The sequence below is a fragment of the Pleurodeles waltl genome, chromosome 3_1, assembly GCF_031143425.1.
Source record: "Pleurodeles waltl isolate 20211129_DDA chromosome 3_1, aPleWal1.hap1.20221129, whole genome shotgun sequence".
NCBI lineage: Eukaryota > Metazoa > Chordata > Amphibia > Caudata > Salamandridae > Pleurodeles > Pleurodeles waltl.
In genome coordinates this window covers 1,977,735,788-1,977,751,173 of record NC_090440.1, presented here as the reverse complement: position 1 = coordinate 1,977,751,173, position 15,386 = coordinate 1,977,735,788, and the positions used below count along the sequence as shown (strand labels likewise).

General features: G+C 42.9%; 1 protein-coding gene across 1 annotated transcript in view; it reads left to right on the top strand.

Moving 5' to 3' along the window:
• Positions 1 to 15,386, top strand: part of LOC138285878 (multidrug and toxin extrusion protein 1-like) — a 679,999-nt gene that overhangs the window by 525,387 nt on the left and 139,226 nt on the right. Inside the window, exons 9-10 of the mRNA XM_069226370.1 lie at positions 11,344 to 11,457; positions 11,551 to 11,618. Of these exons, the coding sequence (XP_069082471.1) occupies positions 11,344 to 11,457; positions 11,551 to 11,618 (182 nt within the window). The remainder of the gene's footprint in view (positions 1 to 11,343; positions 11,458 to 11,550; positions 11,619 to 15,386) is intronic.

The window sequence follows — 15,386 nt, the reverse complement described above, 5'->3', positions numbered from 1 at the left end:
GCTTAAATTTGAGCAGAATGTTATTTAATTATTGGTCATAGATATGTTGCTTATAAAATAGTGGTGGGTTATAGGTGAATAATTTTCAAATTTCAGTAGCAAATCTAAAATATTTGAGCCTGACCAAGTTTTCCAACTACTGTGCTTTTGAAGTACCCGTACACACCACAAATCAACTGTGCCGCCACATATGGGATCAATTCTAATCAATATTTTTCTGCTTCTCCATGTTTCTTAGAGGTTGGTACTACTCACAATGTCTGGGACAAGTACACATTGGTCTACTTTAGTCCTTGAAGAGTTGCAAAAGTAGTCTCCTGTGTTGTGTCAGGCGTTTGGATGCTGCAGTGCAGAAAATTACCTACAGACGTGCAAATGATGCCCGATGAGTCGGCAACAAGACTCCTTCCTCACTGCTGCAACTCATTTACCCAGGGAATACTTCTCAGCTACAAAAGCGCTGTTTAGTTACTTGTCTGGAGCATCATAGAGTCCTACGGGCCTGTCTGCGTTTTGGAGGCCACTGAAATGATTTCCTGGAAATTATGTTTGTACTTGGGTGAAGAATTGTTGTTTCCTCCATCTGAATTTAGCAAACTAAGATGAAGGCTACAGGAATTATAGGATAGCTGCTTTCTACCAGGGTAGAAAGGAGACTGCAAATATGGGTTGCTTGTGCCGCAATACAGAACAACATTTTTTTCACAGCCTTTTAGATTAGTTTTTTCTTTTCAGTATCCAGTGAGTCTCTTCACGCAACTTGCCTTCCACCTCTCTTCTCTTCTTTTCTTTTCTTTGGAACACCTTCCGAGGAACACTAAAGCTATAATTCAGCCATGAGTCGTTTCATGCCTTTAGGCTTTTTTCTCCTTTTGGGCTCATTCTTGAAGGTACCTGTTGTCCAGGCAGTCTGTTCTAAAGGCATGGACAACATAGTGGCTTTTGCAAGGAGTCCCCCTTTATTCTAGCAATCCCATTTGGAGAAGATGTGACCTCGCTTCCCAGCCCTCAACAGGTTACGGGACCAACGATCCCAAAGTAAAGAACTTAACATGGACTAGATCAAAGGCAGTCCAATGGATTCTTCACAAGCTTGTCTCAAACATTACAAGAGCAAACAATAGCACGTCAGCACTTATGTGATGAAAACCTGGTGTTGATGCAGGCATTAACTGCCAGAGCCACTGACCTTCCTATAGTGTCTTCAACAGGCTCTTGTTATTCTGGGGATCCTAATAAGATAAAAGAGTTCTTAGGTTCAATAACTGTGTTTTTTGCTTTTTGACCAGAACAATTAGCCAAAGACCTTACTAAGATGGGCCATCTAGTTAGGTCCATCACCAGTCCCGCCTTTGCTGAGCCACACCTTTGGGAACATCAAACAATCCATGCCTGACAAATTACACATGCAAAGAGAAGAGATGATGGACGGAATGCTGAACAAATCAAACATTCACCCCCAGTCACAGATCTGGGTTAACCGCATCATTTCTTTTTTTTTTGCTCACCCCGCCATTCCAGTTTGGACCCAGCCATTTGAAAATCAGTCTTGCTCCTCCTCGCTGTGGGATCAGTCCAGCCCGAACTGCCAGGCCCTGCCTGGACCAGAAGCATGCATCATGGGACAAGTTTTGGGGTTTCACCCCTCATCAGCCAGGCTAGCTTGAATCTGATGGCATAGCGATCACGAGACCCACGTCTAGACATACCCTTCCCACTTAGGGAGACAAATACAAATCAAACATTCACCCCAGTCACAAATCTGGGTTAAATCCATAATTTTTTTGTCGCCATGCCATTTCAGTTTGAACACAGCCGTATCTGGTGATATTGTTCATCATTACATCCATCATCTGTTCTTTTTGCTTTGTCACTCTAAGTGGAAAGGATATGCCCAGATGTGGGTCCCGTGCTCACTGTGCCACTGGATTCAAGCTAGCCTGGCTGATGAGGGGTGATACCCCGAAACTGGTCTCAGGATGCTTGTTTCCGGTCCAGGGAGGACTTGGCCTGGAGGTTCGAGTTGGACTTTTCCCATGGGAAGCAGGGTCAAGACTGATCTGCATATGGCTGGGTCCCAACAGGGGTGGCATGTTGCGCCAAAAAACGATGGATTAAACCCAGATCTGTGACCGGGGGTGAATGTTTGCATTGATCAGCATTCCATCTATCAAGGACAAATGGATCCATTCTGCTCGACTTTGGCTCATTTAATGCAGCATTACTTAAGAGAACAAAAGGCAGAAAGCTTCTTCCCAGAGCCCCCTCACAGGAAGCTAACTACAGGCGCAGAGCAACATTATCAATTGCCCCATCGAAGATGGTGGATTATTGTGTTTCCTTACTCTGTGTGATGGGTTGTCAGATATGACTATGAGGCAAGGTTAAGTATAAGTCGTTTATTTCTTTATGTGAAATTAAAAATGTGTTTAAGCATAGGAGTTTTCCTGCTTCCTCCAGGCATGTGGAGTGGGATGGAGTTCTCTAGCAACTGCCAACATCTTCGGGTCACATTATCGCTTTACTCATGGGTAGCCCTCGGGAAGGCAAAACAAATAAATGGCCTGAGTAGTCCAGCAATCTTAGGTCAAAGTTAGCCCATCACCAACACCCATGAGGTACTCTCTGGAGGGAGTGTGGGTTTACAAAGAAGTAAACATAAAAAAATAAACTCAGTACAGAAGAAAACATATATAGTCTAGAAGCTTTCTGTACCCTCTGGTCCCCGAACAAATAGTGCTTTAAATGCCCCAGTGAAGTTAAAGCCTTGTTGCCCAACTTACTGTCACCATCAGACTGAACCTTACAACCCTTCGAGGTTCCCTCTCTTCACCGCTCACATCAAAACAGACAATATTTTCCCTGGTACTTGCTTTGGGCCACGGCTCCACCAAGTCAGAGCTGCAGCGTTCTGGGCCTCAGCGCCTTCTCCCTGAGTCAGGTTAGTCTTGCTGCAGCTCCTCCCATCTTCTCTTTCCTGTGGGTCTTCCTGGTTCTCCACTTTGCTCTTTGCTGTGCCTCGCACCCCGGTCTAATTCCCCTCGCCATCCTGCTGACACGCTGTTCTGTTCCTGGGAGCGTTTTCTCTTCCCCAGGATCTTCATCCTGTTTCCTCTTCTGGGCTTTAACCCCCTCGTTCTCTCCCCGCCCCATATCTTTCACCAGGGCGAGTGGTCAGCTTCACAGCTAGTATGCTGCCCATGACTTTCTTCAGGCTGACAGCAGTGGGCATGAGGGCGTCTCCTCCCGTCATTACGGCCCCCTAGTTACAGTGCCTCCGATCTAGGAAGGGCCATACGGGCCTAGCCGAGTCCACAGACCATCAGAAAGTCAGCAGAGTTCTGCAACTTCTCTGCCTGAGGGTGAGTGTGGAAGGACAAATGTTGGAGAGCTACGAACCACAGGAGAATGCAGGAATTAGTATACTTATGTCGGACCAATCAAGCAAGAGGGGCATGGTCTGTGAGCAGGACAAACGAGCATCCCAACAAGTAATATTGGAGAGCCTCCATGGCCCACTAATGGCCAACCACTCCTTCTCAATTGTAGCATAGTGTACCTCCTGGGGTAGCAATTTCCTACTAATGTACACTACAGGTTGTAGTAAGCCATCGAGATCTGACTGATACAAGACCACCTTAAGGCCCCTGCCAGACGCATCCGTTTGCAAGACAAATGATTTTTCAAAGTCTAGACATATCAGAACCAGGTCCTTACACAATATTTCCTTTAACATGTCAAAGCTCTGTTGTTAATTATTAGTCCAGTTGGATATTTTGGTAAGCTGGTTTTTCTGTAGCAGATCAATTAAAGGAGAAGCCAGATCTGAGAAGTGAGGATTTAACCTCCTATAGTAACCCACCAACCTTAAAAAGGACGTTATTCCCTTTTTATGAGTAGGTCTGGGAATGTCTCTGATGGCTTTAACCTTGCCTGCCTGTGGAATGATTTTACAAGCTTGGATATGCCAACCTAGGTATTGAATAAAACCAGTTACCAGCATACATTTTTCCGGATTAGTTGTGAGTCAAGCTTCTCGGCAGGCTGTAAAAATGGCCTTCAGATGCTTGATATTGAATCCCATGGGGGGCTGTAAATGACTATGGGCCTGATTACAACTTTGGAGGACGGTGTTAATCCGTCCCAAATGTGACGGATATACCACCTATCGTATTACGAGTCCATTATATCCTATGGAACTCGTAATACGGTGGGCAGGATATCCGTCACATTTGGGACGGATTAACACCGTCCTCCAAAGTTGTAATCAGGCCCTATGTCATTAAGATAGGCTTCTGGATACTGGTGATGTGGGCGTAAGACCAAGTCCATCAATCGTTGGAATGCTGCAGGGTTCCCATTAACACCAAATGGGAGAACCCTGAACTGATACAAACCTGAGGAGGTTGAGAGAGCAGTCTTTTCTTTAGCACTTTTTGTCAGCGGAATTTGCCAATACTCTATAGTGAGGTCTAGGGTGGATAGGTATTCGGCTTTCCCCAGGCTTTCTATCAGTGCATCTACTTGTGGCATGGGGTATGTATCAAACTTAGATCTACTTTTAACTTGTCGAAACTCAATGCAAAACTTGAGGGACTCGTCGGGTTTGGGGACCAATACCACTCGGAAAAACCAATCACTGTTGGAGGGCTCGATAATATAATCTGCAAACATATTGGCTACCTCATTTTCTACAGCACTCCGTCATGCTTCTGGACCATGGTAGGGTCATAACCGTACCACCTGGTTACCATCTGTGACTCTGTCATGTTGGATCACAGATGTTTTTCCTGGTTTTCCGGACAGCACATCCCCAAAGTGCTTTATCACAGTTTGGTTTTGTTCTTCCTATTTGGGGCTAACATGAGACCCTAGCTTGACGTTTCCCCTATTGGTAACGTGTCCCTTTGGGGCAAAGGCAATGTTGAATGGTTATGTGTTGGTGACAAATATAGCAGAATTGCTTGGGTACCTTACTTATCGAGGTCCTTTCATTTCTTGCGGAGATTAATATGATATATTTGACCCTTCCTGGTGCCGTGTGGTACTGACAGCTTATATGTTACTTGTGTGACTTGTTCCATAAACCTAAATTGACCCTGCTGTTTTGCCAGAAATCTGTTGTCAGAGGAATGCAATAATACCAGGACCTTATCTTCTACAGTCAGTTCCCTACTCTTAGACTGCCTATCATACCCAGCTTTTAGTCTTTCCTGAGCTTTTTCCAAATTTAGTCGCACTTCCACCCACAGTGTGTTGATCCTGGCTTTTAAGGTGGCTGCATAGACCAGGAGGTCTAGGCTTTCGTCTTCCTCCTCCTTCCACTGCTCGGTAGCCATGTCTAACAACGATCTAGGTTGGCCACCAAAAATTAATTCAAAGGGTGTGAACCTAGTAGGACTCTGGACATGGCTAAGTATGGTGAACAAGACCAACAGCAGCTTTTTGTCCCAAGCACTTCCAGTGTCAGAAACCAACTTTCTTAATATGGTTTTAATGGTATGGTTGTACCATTCTACCAGGCTCTTTATTTGCAGATGATAAGGCGAATTCCATATATGTTTAGTTCCCAAGAACCTTTCACACCTATGCCATCAATTTGACATGAATGGTGTTCCTTGGTCAGTGAGGAGGTCTTTGGGAAATCCCACTCTAGAAAATTATTCTATCATTGCCTGAGCTCCTACTGTTGTAGTCAGAGGGATCGCCTCCAGATACCTGGTGGCATAGCTCACAAGAACCAAAATGTAATGATAACCTCTGGTCAAGGAACCTAAAGGACCTACTAGCTCCATCCCGACCCTGGACTATGGGATTTCTATAATAGGCAGGGGTCTTAATGGGGCTTTTATTCCGTTAGGTGGATTGACCAGCTGACAAAAGGCACAGGAACTAAAGAATCTTCTGATATCAGAGTAGACCCCAGGTCAATAAAATGTCTTCAATAAATCACCTCTGTCTTCTCTACCCCATAATGTCCTCCTCCTGCCTGACAATTTGCTAAATGTAACACCTGTTTACTGATGGGAAGAGGAACTACCAACTATGAGACGCGTATATATCACCCAAGTTGATTCTTAGATACAACAGGGTCTTTACTACATAGATAGGCTTACCCTCATCCAGGATTTCATCTCTTAAAGGTGCCTCTCCTAACCATTCTTTCAGGGTCCTACCTTCTTATGTTGCAGCTAGGAGTTATGGAAACTCAGGGTAGTCCTTCCCTATAATTAGGTCCTTGCCCAAACGGGGTATCACCCCCACTCTAAATCTCTCATCTACCTTTGCTTTTAACTTCTACTTGGGCCACAGGGTAGGTCTTGCTATCTCTGTGAACACAACATTACCCAAAATCCACTACTGCCACCAAAGGATTACCCATTAAAAGCAAACAGTTTTTAAAACTTCCTGCGGGGTCCACCAATCCAAAGCACTGGACAAGTGTTGTGGTTTGGTGGGTGGACCCTACAGAAAGCGTTAATTTTTTAAAACCTTTTAACAGGTGTTCTAGAGTACCCTACTTCCTGGGGCTCGGGAGCAGGGGATTTGTGTTGTCAATATTGCGCTGTGTCCCCCCATTCGGCACACTGAAAACATTGGGGTCCCTGTCCTGGTTCCTTTGCTATACTGCAGGGTGGTGTTTTGTTTTCTGGAAGGGAACTAGTGGGTGATCTTCAGAAGGGTTCTACAATTGGTGAATGGGTTAACCTGGGTCCTTGGTACGTTCGTTTTAAAGTCGGAGGACCTATGATAGGCACAGGCCAAGTAATTTGCCTTGGTGATGGTTACATTGGAGTGTTGTCAGATCCATGGTCTGGTAGGGCCTGTTAGAGCTTCCAAAAACTGTTCCAAAAAATGTTTTTACAGAATTTCCTCCATGCATGGCAACGGTAGTTGTTAACCAACGATTTCCCAAATCCTGAATACAGTAATATAGAGCTCAAGGGTTATCCTGGTGGTTCCATTTCTCCTTCCCAAACCTTGTCCTGTAAAATTCAGTATTGTAATCCAAAAGCTCCAAAATTACCCTTTGCATGTCCTTGTAGGGAGTTGTTCCTGAGGGCTTCACAGCTTGTTATGCCCATTTGTAATTCTCCCAACAAGAAACATACTGACCCCACCTCTCAGGAGGCAATGCTTCCTTAGGCACCACCCTCTCAAAGTTGGTAAAAAAGAACTTGGGATCTTCTCCTGTTTGATACTTTTGTAACACTGAGCTCAGGATATTAGGGTGAATTTTTGCGTTGGCTATTGCATCCATAAGTCTCAGAACTACGGAGTCCTGAGCTTGTTGATTGTCTGGAATAACAGTGGCCTGAGACTTAGGGCTGTCTGTAGGTATTTCCCTATCCTGCTGAGCAGCTTGTGCCTGCTGCTGTACCATGAGCTGCAGATGTCTCTGCCCTTCAGACAACTGCTTTATCATGTCCTCCATTGTTATGGGCTGAGTCATATCTGCCAGCTTTGAGGCAAGAATCCCACTTCTGTCACCACTGTGATAGGTGGTCAGATATGACTATAAGGCAAGGTTAAGTATAAGTAGTTAACTTCTTTATGTGAAAAAAACAATATTTAAGCACAGGTGTGTTTCTGCTTCCTCCAGGGATGTGGGGTGGGATGGAGTTATTTCCAACCACCAGCGTCTGTGATTCCTTTACTCGTGGGTAGCCCTCAGGGAGACAAAACACATAAATGGCCTGAGTATTCCAGCAACCTTAAGTCAGGGTTAGCTCAAAAAAGACACCCATGAGTTACTCTCTGAAGTGAGTGTAGGTTCACAAAGAGGTAAACAAAAAAAGAAACTCTGTACAGAAGAAAATGTGTAGTCCAGAAGCTTTCCGGACCCTCTGGTCCCCGAACAAATAGTGTCTTAAATACCCCAGTGAAGTAATAGCCTCATTGCCCAACTAAATGTCACCACCAGACTGAAGCTTAAAACCACATGAGGTACTTCCTCTTCACTGCCAGCATCAAAACTAACAGTATTTCCCCTGGCACTTGCTTTTGGCCGTGGCTCCACCAAGTCAGAGCTGCAGAGTTCTAGGCCTTGGCACCTTCTCCCCGAGTCAGGTTGGTCTCGCTGTAGCTTCTCCCATCTTCTCTCTTCTCTCGGTCTTCCTGGCTGTCCACGTCGCTCCTTGCTGCTCCTCGCGGCCCGGTCTCTGCTTCCCTCACCACACTGCCAACAAGCCGCTCTGTTCCTGGTAGTGTTTGCTCTTCCACCAGCGTCTTCATCCTACTTTCTCTTCTGGACTCCAACCCCCTTGTTTTCTACCTGCCCTCTATATCTGTCACGAGAGGGTGTCGTCAGCCCCACAACTAGTACATTGCCCGTGACTTCCTTCAGGCCGACAGCAGCAGCCATGAGGAGGTCTCCTTCCGTTGTCACAACACCCTGGCTACTCTCTGCTTATCCCAAACTAAATCGGCAGCTATACGAATGATGGGATAGCTTCCTGTTTACTAGAGTATAAAAGGAGACTGCACATAGGAGTTACATGTGACACAATATATTTTGTAGGGTTTTGTTTTGCATTAATCGCCACTGTCAATAATTGTTTTCTCAGCCTTTTGGATCCAGTCTTCCTTTTAGCAGATTGGCTTCTAGCTTTCTTCTTTTCCTTAGACTCCTATGGAAGATCTTCCAAAAGGAAACATCCAGCTATTATTCTTCCAGGAAATGTTAATGTTATTAGCGTTTTTACTCCTTTGGGGCTCATTCTTGTAGGCAGCTGTTGTCCAGTGCGTTGTATAGGCACAAAAACCATCGTACCTACTCGAATGAGCCAACCTTTTTACTGGCAGTCAGGTCTGGAGAAGAAGGTGCGTCCATCCCTCAAAAGGACCATCTCTTACTTGACTCTTGGATTTGGTCTCCATAATATTTCTTGCGTATTTAACTTGCTTATCTCGCATTGGAGTTGTGTTACTGACCTGCACACAGGTGCTGAAATATGTTTGTAATCTTTAGCCAGTAATAGAAGGTGCATTCAACTATCCACTACCTTGTCAACTATTCTATAATAAGTGGGTTAGCCATTTTAGATTTCCTGCTCATGAATTAGGTCCTTTGTTGGATGAGATTTGCTTGCTACCTGTGGATGCCAGGTTCAAGTTTGAAATAATTCTGTAGAGATCATCACATCATTTATAGTACTGGTCCTCTTTCATAAGCGGAACCTGAAAATCTACATGACTAATATGTTTTTTCTAACTGAGTCTTGTTACTTCTTGATGATATCTAGTTATCGTCGGAAAAGACTTGTTGGTACAGCCTCCTCAATGCAGAGTCTTAGGATGTGGAACAGGTTTATATTAGAACTATGTTTTCAATCCGTCCTGCTGTCTTTATAGAAAGACCTTAAACATGACTCTTACTCTATCTATAATTTGATTTCCTCTTTAAAGTGAATTTGAGTCACTGGGAGCAAACCTTGCAATGACAGGTCTCTCTACAATTCAATAAATCAATCAACATTTATAAAGCATCGCTTATCACCCTTGGGATCGCAAGGTGCTAGCTGGGGATCACGGGTCAGTCGAAGAGCCAGGTCCTGAGGCCTTTCCTGAACTGAGCCAGCGTTAGGGACTGCCTGAAGTGGAGCAGCATCGTGTTCCAGGTCTGCGTGGCAAGGTATGAGAAGGATCTTCCTCAGGCCGTGTTCTTTTGGATCATGGGAATGGTAGCAAGGGCCAGTTGTGGTCAGCAGAGTTGCCTTCAGGGAGTGTAAAAGGAGAGGCAGTGGTTGAGGTAGGCAGGTCCGACGTTGTGAAGGGCCTTGAATGCATGGGTCAGGAGTATGAAGGTAATGCGTTTGTTGATGGGGAGCCAGTGTAGGTCTCTCAGGTAGGCGGAGATGTGGCTGTGGCGGGGGATGTCCGGGATACAATTCACTCATACATAGATGTTATGTTCTGTAAGATGTTAATGGGTAATACGATTTTGATCAGTTCATTTTAACACTTCTGATTGCATCACTTTGATATTGTAGACTGTTGCATTTAAATAAAACTACAGTGTTACTTTGAAAAACAACACTTCAATTGTTTTTATTTTGAACAGATAGACTAAAAAATACCTGTTATAATCATCAACACAACTTAAACACATTCCACCTGTGACAGTAAACAAATGTAATAATAGTGGTTAATCATTTTCCCTAACCCCTTAGTCCTATAAACAAAAAGCTTAATGCTGTATCTATAACCCTATACCCTTACTCATTTAACATTACCCAAGACCTTAGAACTAAACTCTTATACCCATACCCCTACACCTTTAAATCCCATATCCTTACTCCTGTACTCCAAACCCTTACTCCTATACACTTAACCTCGTGCCATATACCCTTAACCCTATACCCACTCCCCTAACCACAAATACCATACCCTTTGCCTCTGTATTGTATGCCATATACCTTTAACTAATACCCTTAACCAGTTAATATGTTAAAAAAAAAAAAAAAGGAAAAAGAAGTACCATGGCCTCGTCAGAATTTTCCAGGCCACTAAAAGCTTTAAGAATGGCTCGGCAGCAGGTACTTGTAATTTTTATTGCATAGTAAATTATTAAATAACTGTTGTTGTGCTCATTTCAAAATTAGCAAACAGCACACTCAAGTGGCGGAGTGCTATAAGAGTCAGTGTTGACTATTAAGTGCAGGTGCCCAGTACCCGAAACCACCAGCACAAAGTAAGCACAGCCCTTAACCCATAACCCCGATACCATAAAGCCCTGACTGTTAACCCAAATACTCATATTCCTATACCCAAAAACCTTAACCTTATATTCCAACCTCATACCCTTAACCTATATACCCCTAGACCCAACCCTAACTATATACTCCAAACGTGTAACCCTGAACTCTTTTTGCTTTAGTATTCCTATATTCTGAACTTCTAACTCAGTTTCCCGAACGCTTTGCTACATATCCCTATACCCTATGCATTGAATCCTAAACTTATACCTAAACCCTTAACCCAATATATTTAAGCCTATTAAACCCACATTTTAACCCCATTACCTTAACCCCTATAACCTATCCCTTTTACCCTACACTCTTAAAACTTAAACTGTGCCCTCTTTTCCCAAACTGTTCTTATCACTGTATATTTTGGCAACAAACACTTTGAAAAGTGTTCGTATTTGAAAGTATTTATTTTTACAACTAATATTTGGAGAATGTTAGTTTTAGAAGTTTGAAAGCAATACCACGAATTTGAAAAGCCATTTTGCTTCTCATTTTATTCCAGATGCAACCTTTGTAGGGTTATCTGAAATGGAGCAGGTTAGGATGTAAAGTCTTCCTCCATGTCTTTTGAAAGCTTTTTTCCTTGTCACAGGCTGGACCACAGAATGCTTTCAAGAATGGGACTCGTTCATCAATTTAGCGATCCCCAGCATGCTAATGTTATGTATCGAGTGGTGGGCCTATGAAATTGGAAGCTTCCTGGCAGGTGAGTGCAAGCTGCTTCAACGCCATTTGAAAGCAAAGAATATATAATTTATTTGGCTTCGGGATTTTTAAATATTTATGTTTCTCCCTTCAGGTATAATCAGCATGGTGGAGCTTGGTGCCCAGTCCATAATTTATGAACTGGCCACACTTGTGTACATGGTGAGTATTTCTAGGGCTTCTTATGGCCATTCCGTCATTATCAGTCGTGATTCAGAATGCATTTTGTAACATAGCTGACCAGAATGATAACCTAGTGGGGTGATGCTTCTCTTACGGACATTTCTTTGCAACCTGAAGGTTGTAGGTTTAATTTCCTGTGGTCTGGGTAACCTATTCATCCTTGTGAAGTCACTAAACTAAGCATCATTTCAGGGACCATAGAGCATTACTCAGATTGCATTTCCAAGACTAAGCGCAGTCAGCAGATTAAATACATTGGATAACGTGGGAATCACATTAGGCTACACACAGATGACAGAGTATTTCATTTCAAACCATAGAGGTTTACTAAAGGTTAATGGTTAACAGATATAAAAAATCAAGCGGGTTAACGGCAAATCGTTATCATAATGCACATGCTTCAATTTAATATGTAGTTAATGTGCAAATCAAATCCATTACAGTGTTGTAGATCAGAGGACAATTCAGCAAAAGGATGCCTCAAAGGTTAAGACAAAGGAAAGTGTAAAACCTCCGCCATCTCATTCTCAGGTCTGTATCAATCTAAGGAAGCCGAGGGGAAATCTGAAGGGCTCAATTCAGCTTTGCACTACATTCAAAGCACAGATGCAAAATTTTAACACCTACATACTGTTCTCAGGAACACTAACTAATCAGGTTAAAACAAGAAGATACTCCAATTGCATAGTCAGCAGATTCCCAAGGCTCTAGCTCTAAGTAAGAAGCTTGAAGCTGCGACCTTCAAACTTACACTATTGGTAACTATTGATAACTATTGATAACTAGATGAAATGTATAAACTCATCAAACTATAATGATCGCAACGAAAAGAAAACATTTGTTCTCGTGGGAAAGTAAAGAAAGGAACATTGTGTTCGACAGCACTAGAAATTCACTAGAAGTGTTCAAGTCATGAAGCAAGATGGCATCCAGCGTTAGCTATTTTAAATCGCAGGCCTACATTAGCTAATGTCAATATAATTGTGAATAACATGATTACATTCTGCAAATATAACATGTAAAAAAAGTATTGTAAATGTACAAAATAAAGTTTGATTGTGTTACTGTTCATAATAATGGAAAACATTTAATTTATAAAAGTGAGCTTCATAGCTTCAGATATAAACTGAAGAGTGCAGTTAAGTTCTTCCTCCATAGAGTGCTATGGACTTCTTCCCACGGCCCCAAGACGGAGAGCGTAACCATTTTCCAACGCTAATGACGCAATCTACAAATCAAAGAACAGCCATCCTCCAAATGAAATATGCTCAACTGCGAAGAACTGCAGTATGTTAAAGGGCCACAAGGTGTTAGTGATTTTACGACTGAAACAGTACCATAATCCGTGAATAGAAGAGCAGAAGGGTTGGGTTGAATATATGCTAACATTTTAAAGCAAGGAAGAGGGAGGTTTTTAAAAACAAAATCTGGGACTTAATTGTTCCCATTGAAGTACATTGAAGCAAATGTCATTTTAAGGGGTCGACAGCTAAAATAAAGCAATTTTTGGCTTTAAAAACGGGAGTCGCCTGCCTGAATCACGTCTGTTGGCATGTATGGGTTAGGCGGTAAATAAAGCAGAGCTCAAAAATTAAAGTGCAGATTCTACATTGAAATGTAAGTGAATGCCTCCCCATAAAGAGTAAAAGAAAAGAGAAATGGCAGTTAGGAATTTACAGTTCAGTGGCGAAGATCACACATGTTCGCAGGTTGTGGTGTTTGGGATGAGGCTGTGCTGACTGGCGAGAGAAGCAGCGGAAAGGGTGGTCTGTCTGTCCCCTTCCAAAGCTTTTACTGGCTGGACGGAGGACTGGTGCAGAGCTCCAGACCACCCCTAAATTTAGGCCAGTGTTTTCTTGGCTGCGTTTCATTTAGTAAGATTGAGCGAAACGCTTCACTGCCGTTTGGTGTAGGAAGGCCGCAAGGTGTCGTCAGATTAGGACTGGAAATTGGGCTGCATGAGGTTATTATGCAAAGAAAACAGAATCTCTAGACTTGAGAGAGGGGTGATGTGAGTTTCTAACAGTTTTATTTTCCATTGACATAATGTTTTTGTTTACTAATAATGTCACGGTTTGCACGTTTCTTACCGCTGTAGTCTGTAAGTCTCGGGGCACCACCTGGTTTCTTGCTTGTTCTGGATTGACCAAGCTTTCCAGTAGCCATGGTGCTGCTGACAATACAACGCCGAGCAGGCTGTAACATCCAGAAGGAGTCTCAGAGGAAAAACCCAAAATTGGGAAAAAAACTCAGATTACAGGAACTCCTGAAAAAAGCAAACAAAAGAAGCTGACAAGAATAAGGAATCAGGAACAACAAAAACTGCTGGCAAACACCAGGATAGGTCCAAAATCACAGGAAGCAGGAGCAAGAAGGACCACCGGAACAGAAGTGTTTGCAACACAAGGAAAATAAGACCTTCTGTGCTTATGAACTGATAACGCGTCCCGTCTTAGATAATTTGATTAGTCTGGGACTCGTTTTAGGCCAATGAATCTTTCGACCCTGATTGAAGACACCTTAGAACGAGGCAATTGATCAACATTCCAATCAATAGATCAATAATGTCAACCATATTTTCAATAACAAATTGATTTAACTCAGATAATGACATCAGTAAGAATCGGAAACCACGATGACCTTCCAGTCATGAATAACCACACCAGATTTAGCAGATTTTATGATATTTTTTCCCTATTGATTACACTTCTACTAGCAAGCTTATTAGTCTTAATACCAGAAACCACATCAACACGGTAATAATATGGCAACTTGAATAAGACTTCAGCAGTGCAAAGATCATAAACATTAGAACAAAACACAATGTCAACATGGATTAATCTTAGCAGAGTATCATTAGCGCATTGTTCAACAAAGCATAGTTTCAGTCATTTGTCTATTTGCGTCCGTTCAATGAACTCCCTATCTAACCTCAAATTAGCATTGGCATGTTGGGCTTCATGCAAAACAATTTAGCAACATAAAATTAGAAAACATCTAACTATGGTCTCTATCAAAAAATAGCAGTTGGTACCTAGAAGAAAAGGCAAACAGACGATTACAATTTCATCATTATATAGTTACCCTTCGTAATGGGTCAGCATACAGAGTCAGTCTTCGTCCTCAGGACATCAGTTGATTCGCCATCAGCCAGGAAACTCAGCAAAGTTCAGCAAGGCGGAGCAATAAGGGACACTTCCCTCGTAAAGAGGAAAAGTATGAGGCGGGCAAGGCAAAGTAAGGATGGTTCAAAGGATCAAACAGCAAAGTCAAAGTGGCTGGGTAATAGCAAAAGGCACGTAAGGGCAACGGCACAAAGGTGGCTCAGAATGGCTGATTTCTCCTCGTGTCATACGATTATATCAAACTTGTTTTACAGTTCCCTAATTTCCAATTGGGCAAGTTTTGGTGCATCATTATCTCCATCCAATGGTTTACTTGTCGCCTCATTAAGATTGTCACCTTAGGACAGTTCTCACGTAGTTTATTGGCTCCTGTAATTGACGTCTCCAACAGGTAGAATGTCAGGTACAAACTTTTAGTCTCTCAGGCTCAGTCAGTAGCTTCATTGTCTTAACCAGTTCAGGCGACCTTGTACCTGTTGCAAGTTTACACTGTTGCATTCAGGAAGAATGTCTCCTTGAGCAAGTCGAGTCTCATGAGAAAGAATTTACTACGGTTACACACATCTTCTAGCTTTCTGGAAAAGTACGGCTACATGTCCTTCAGCAAGTCAGCACATTGCAC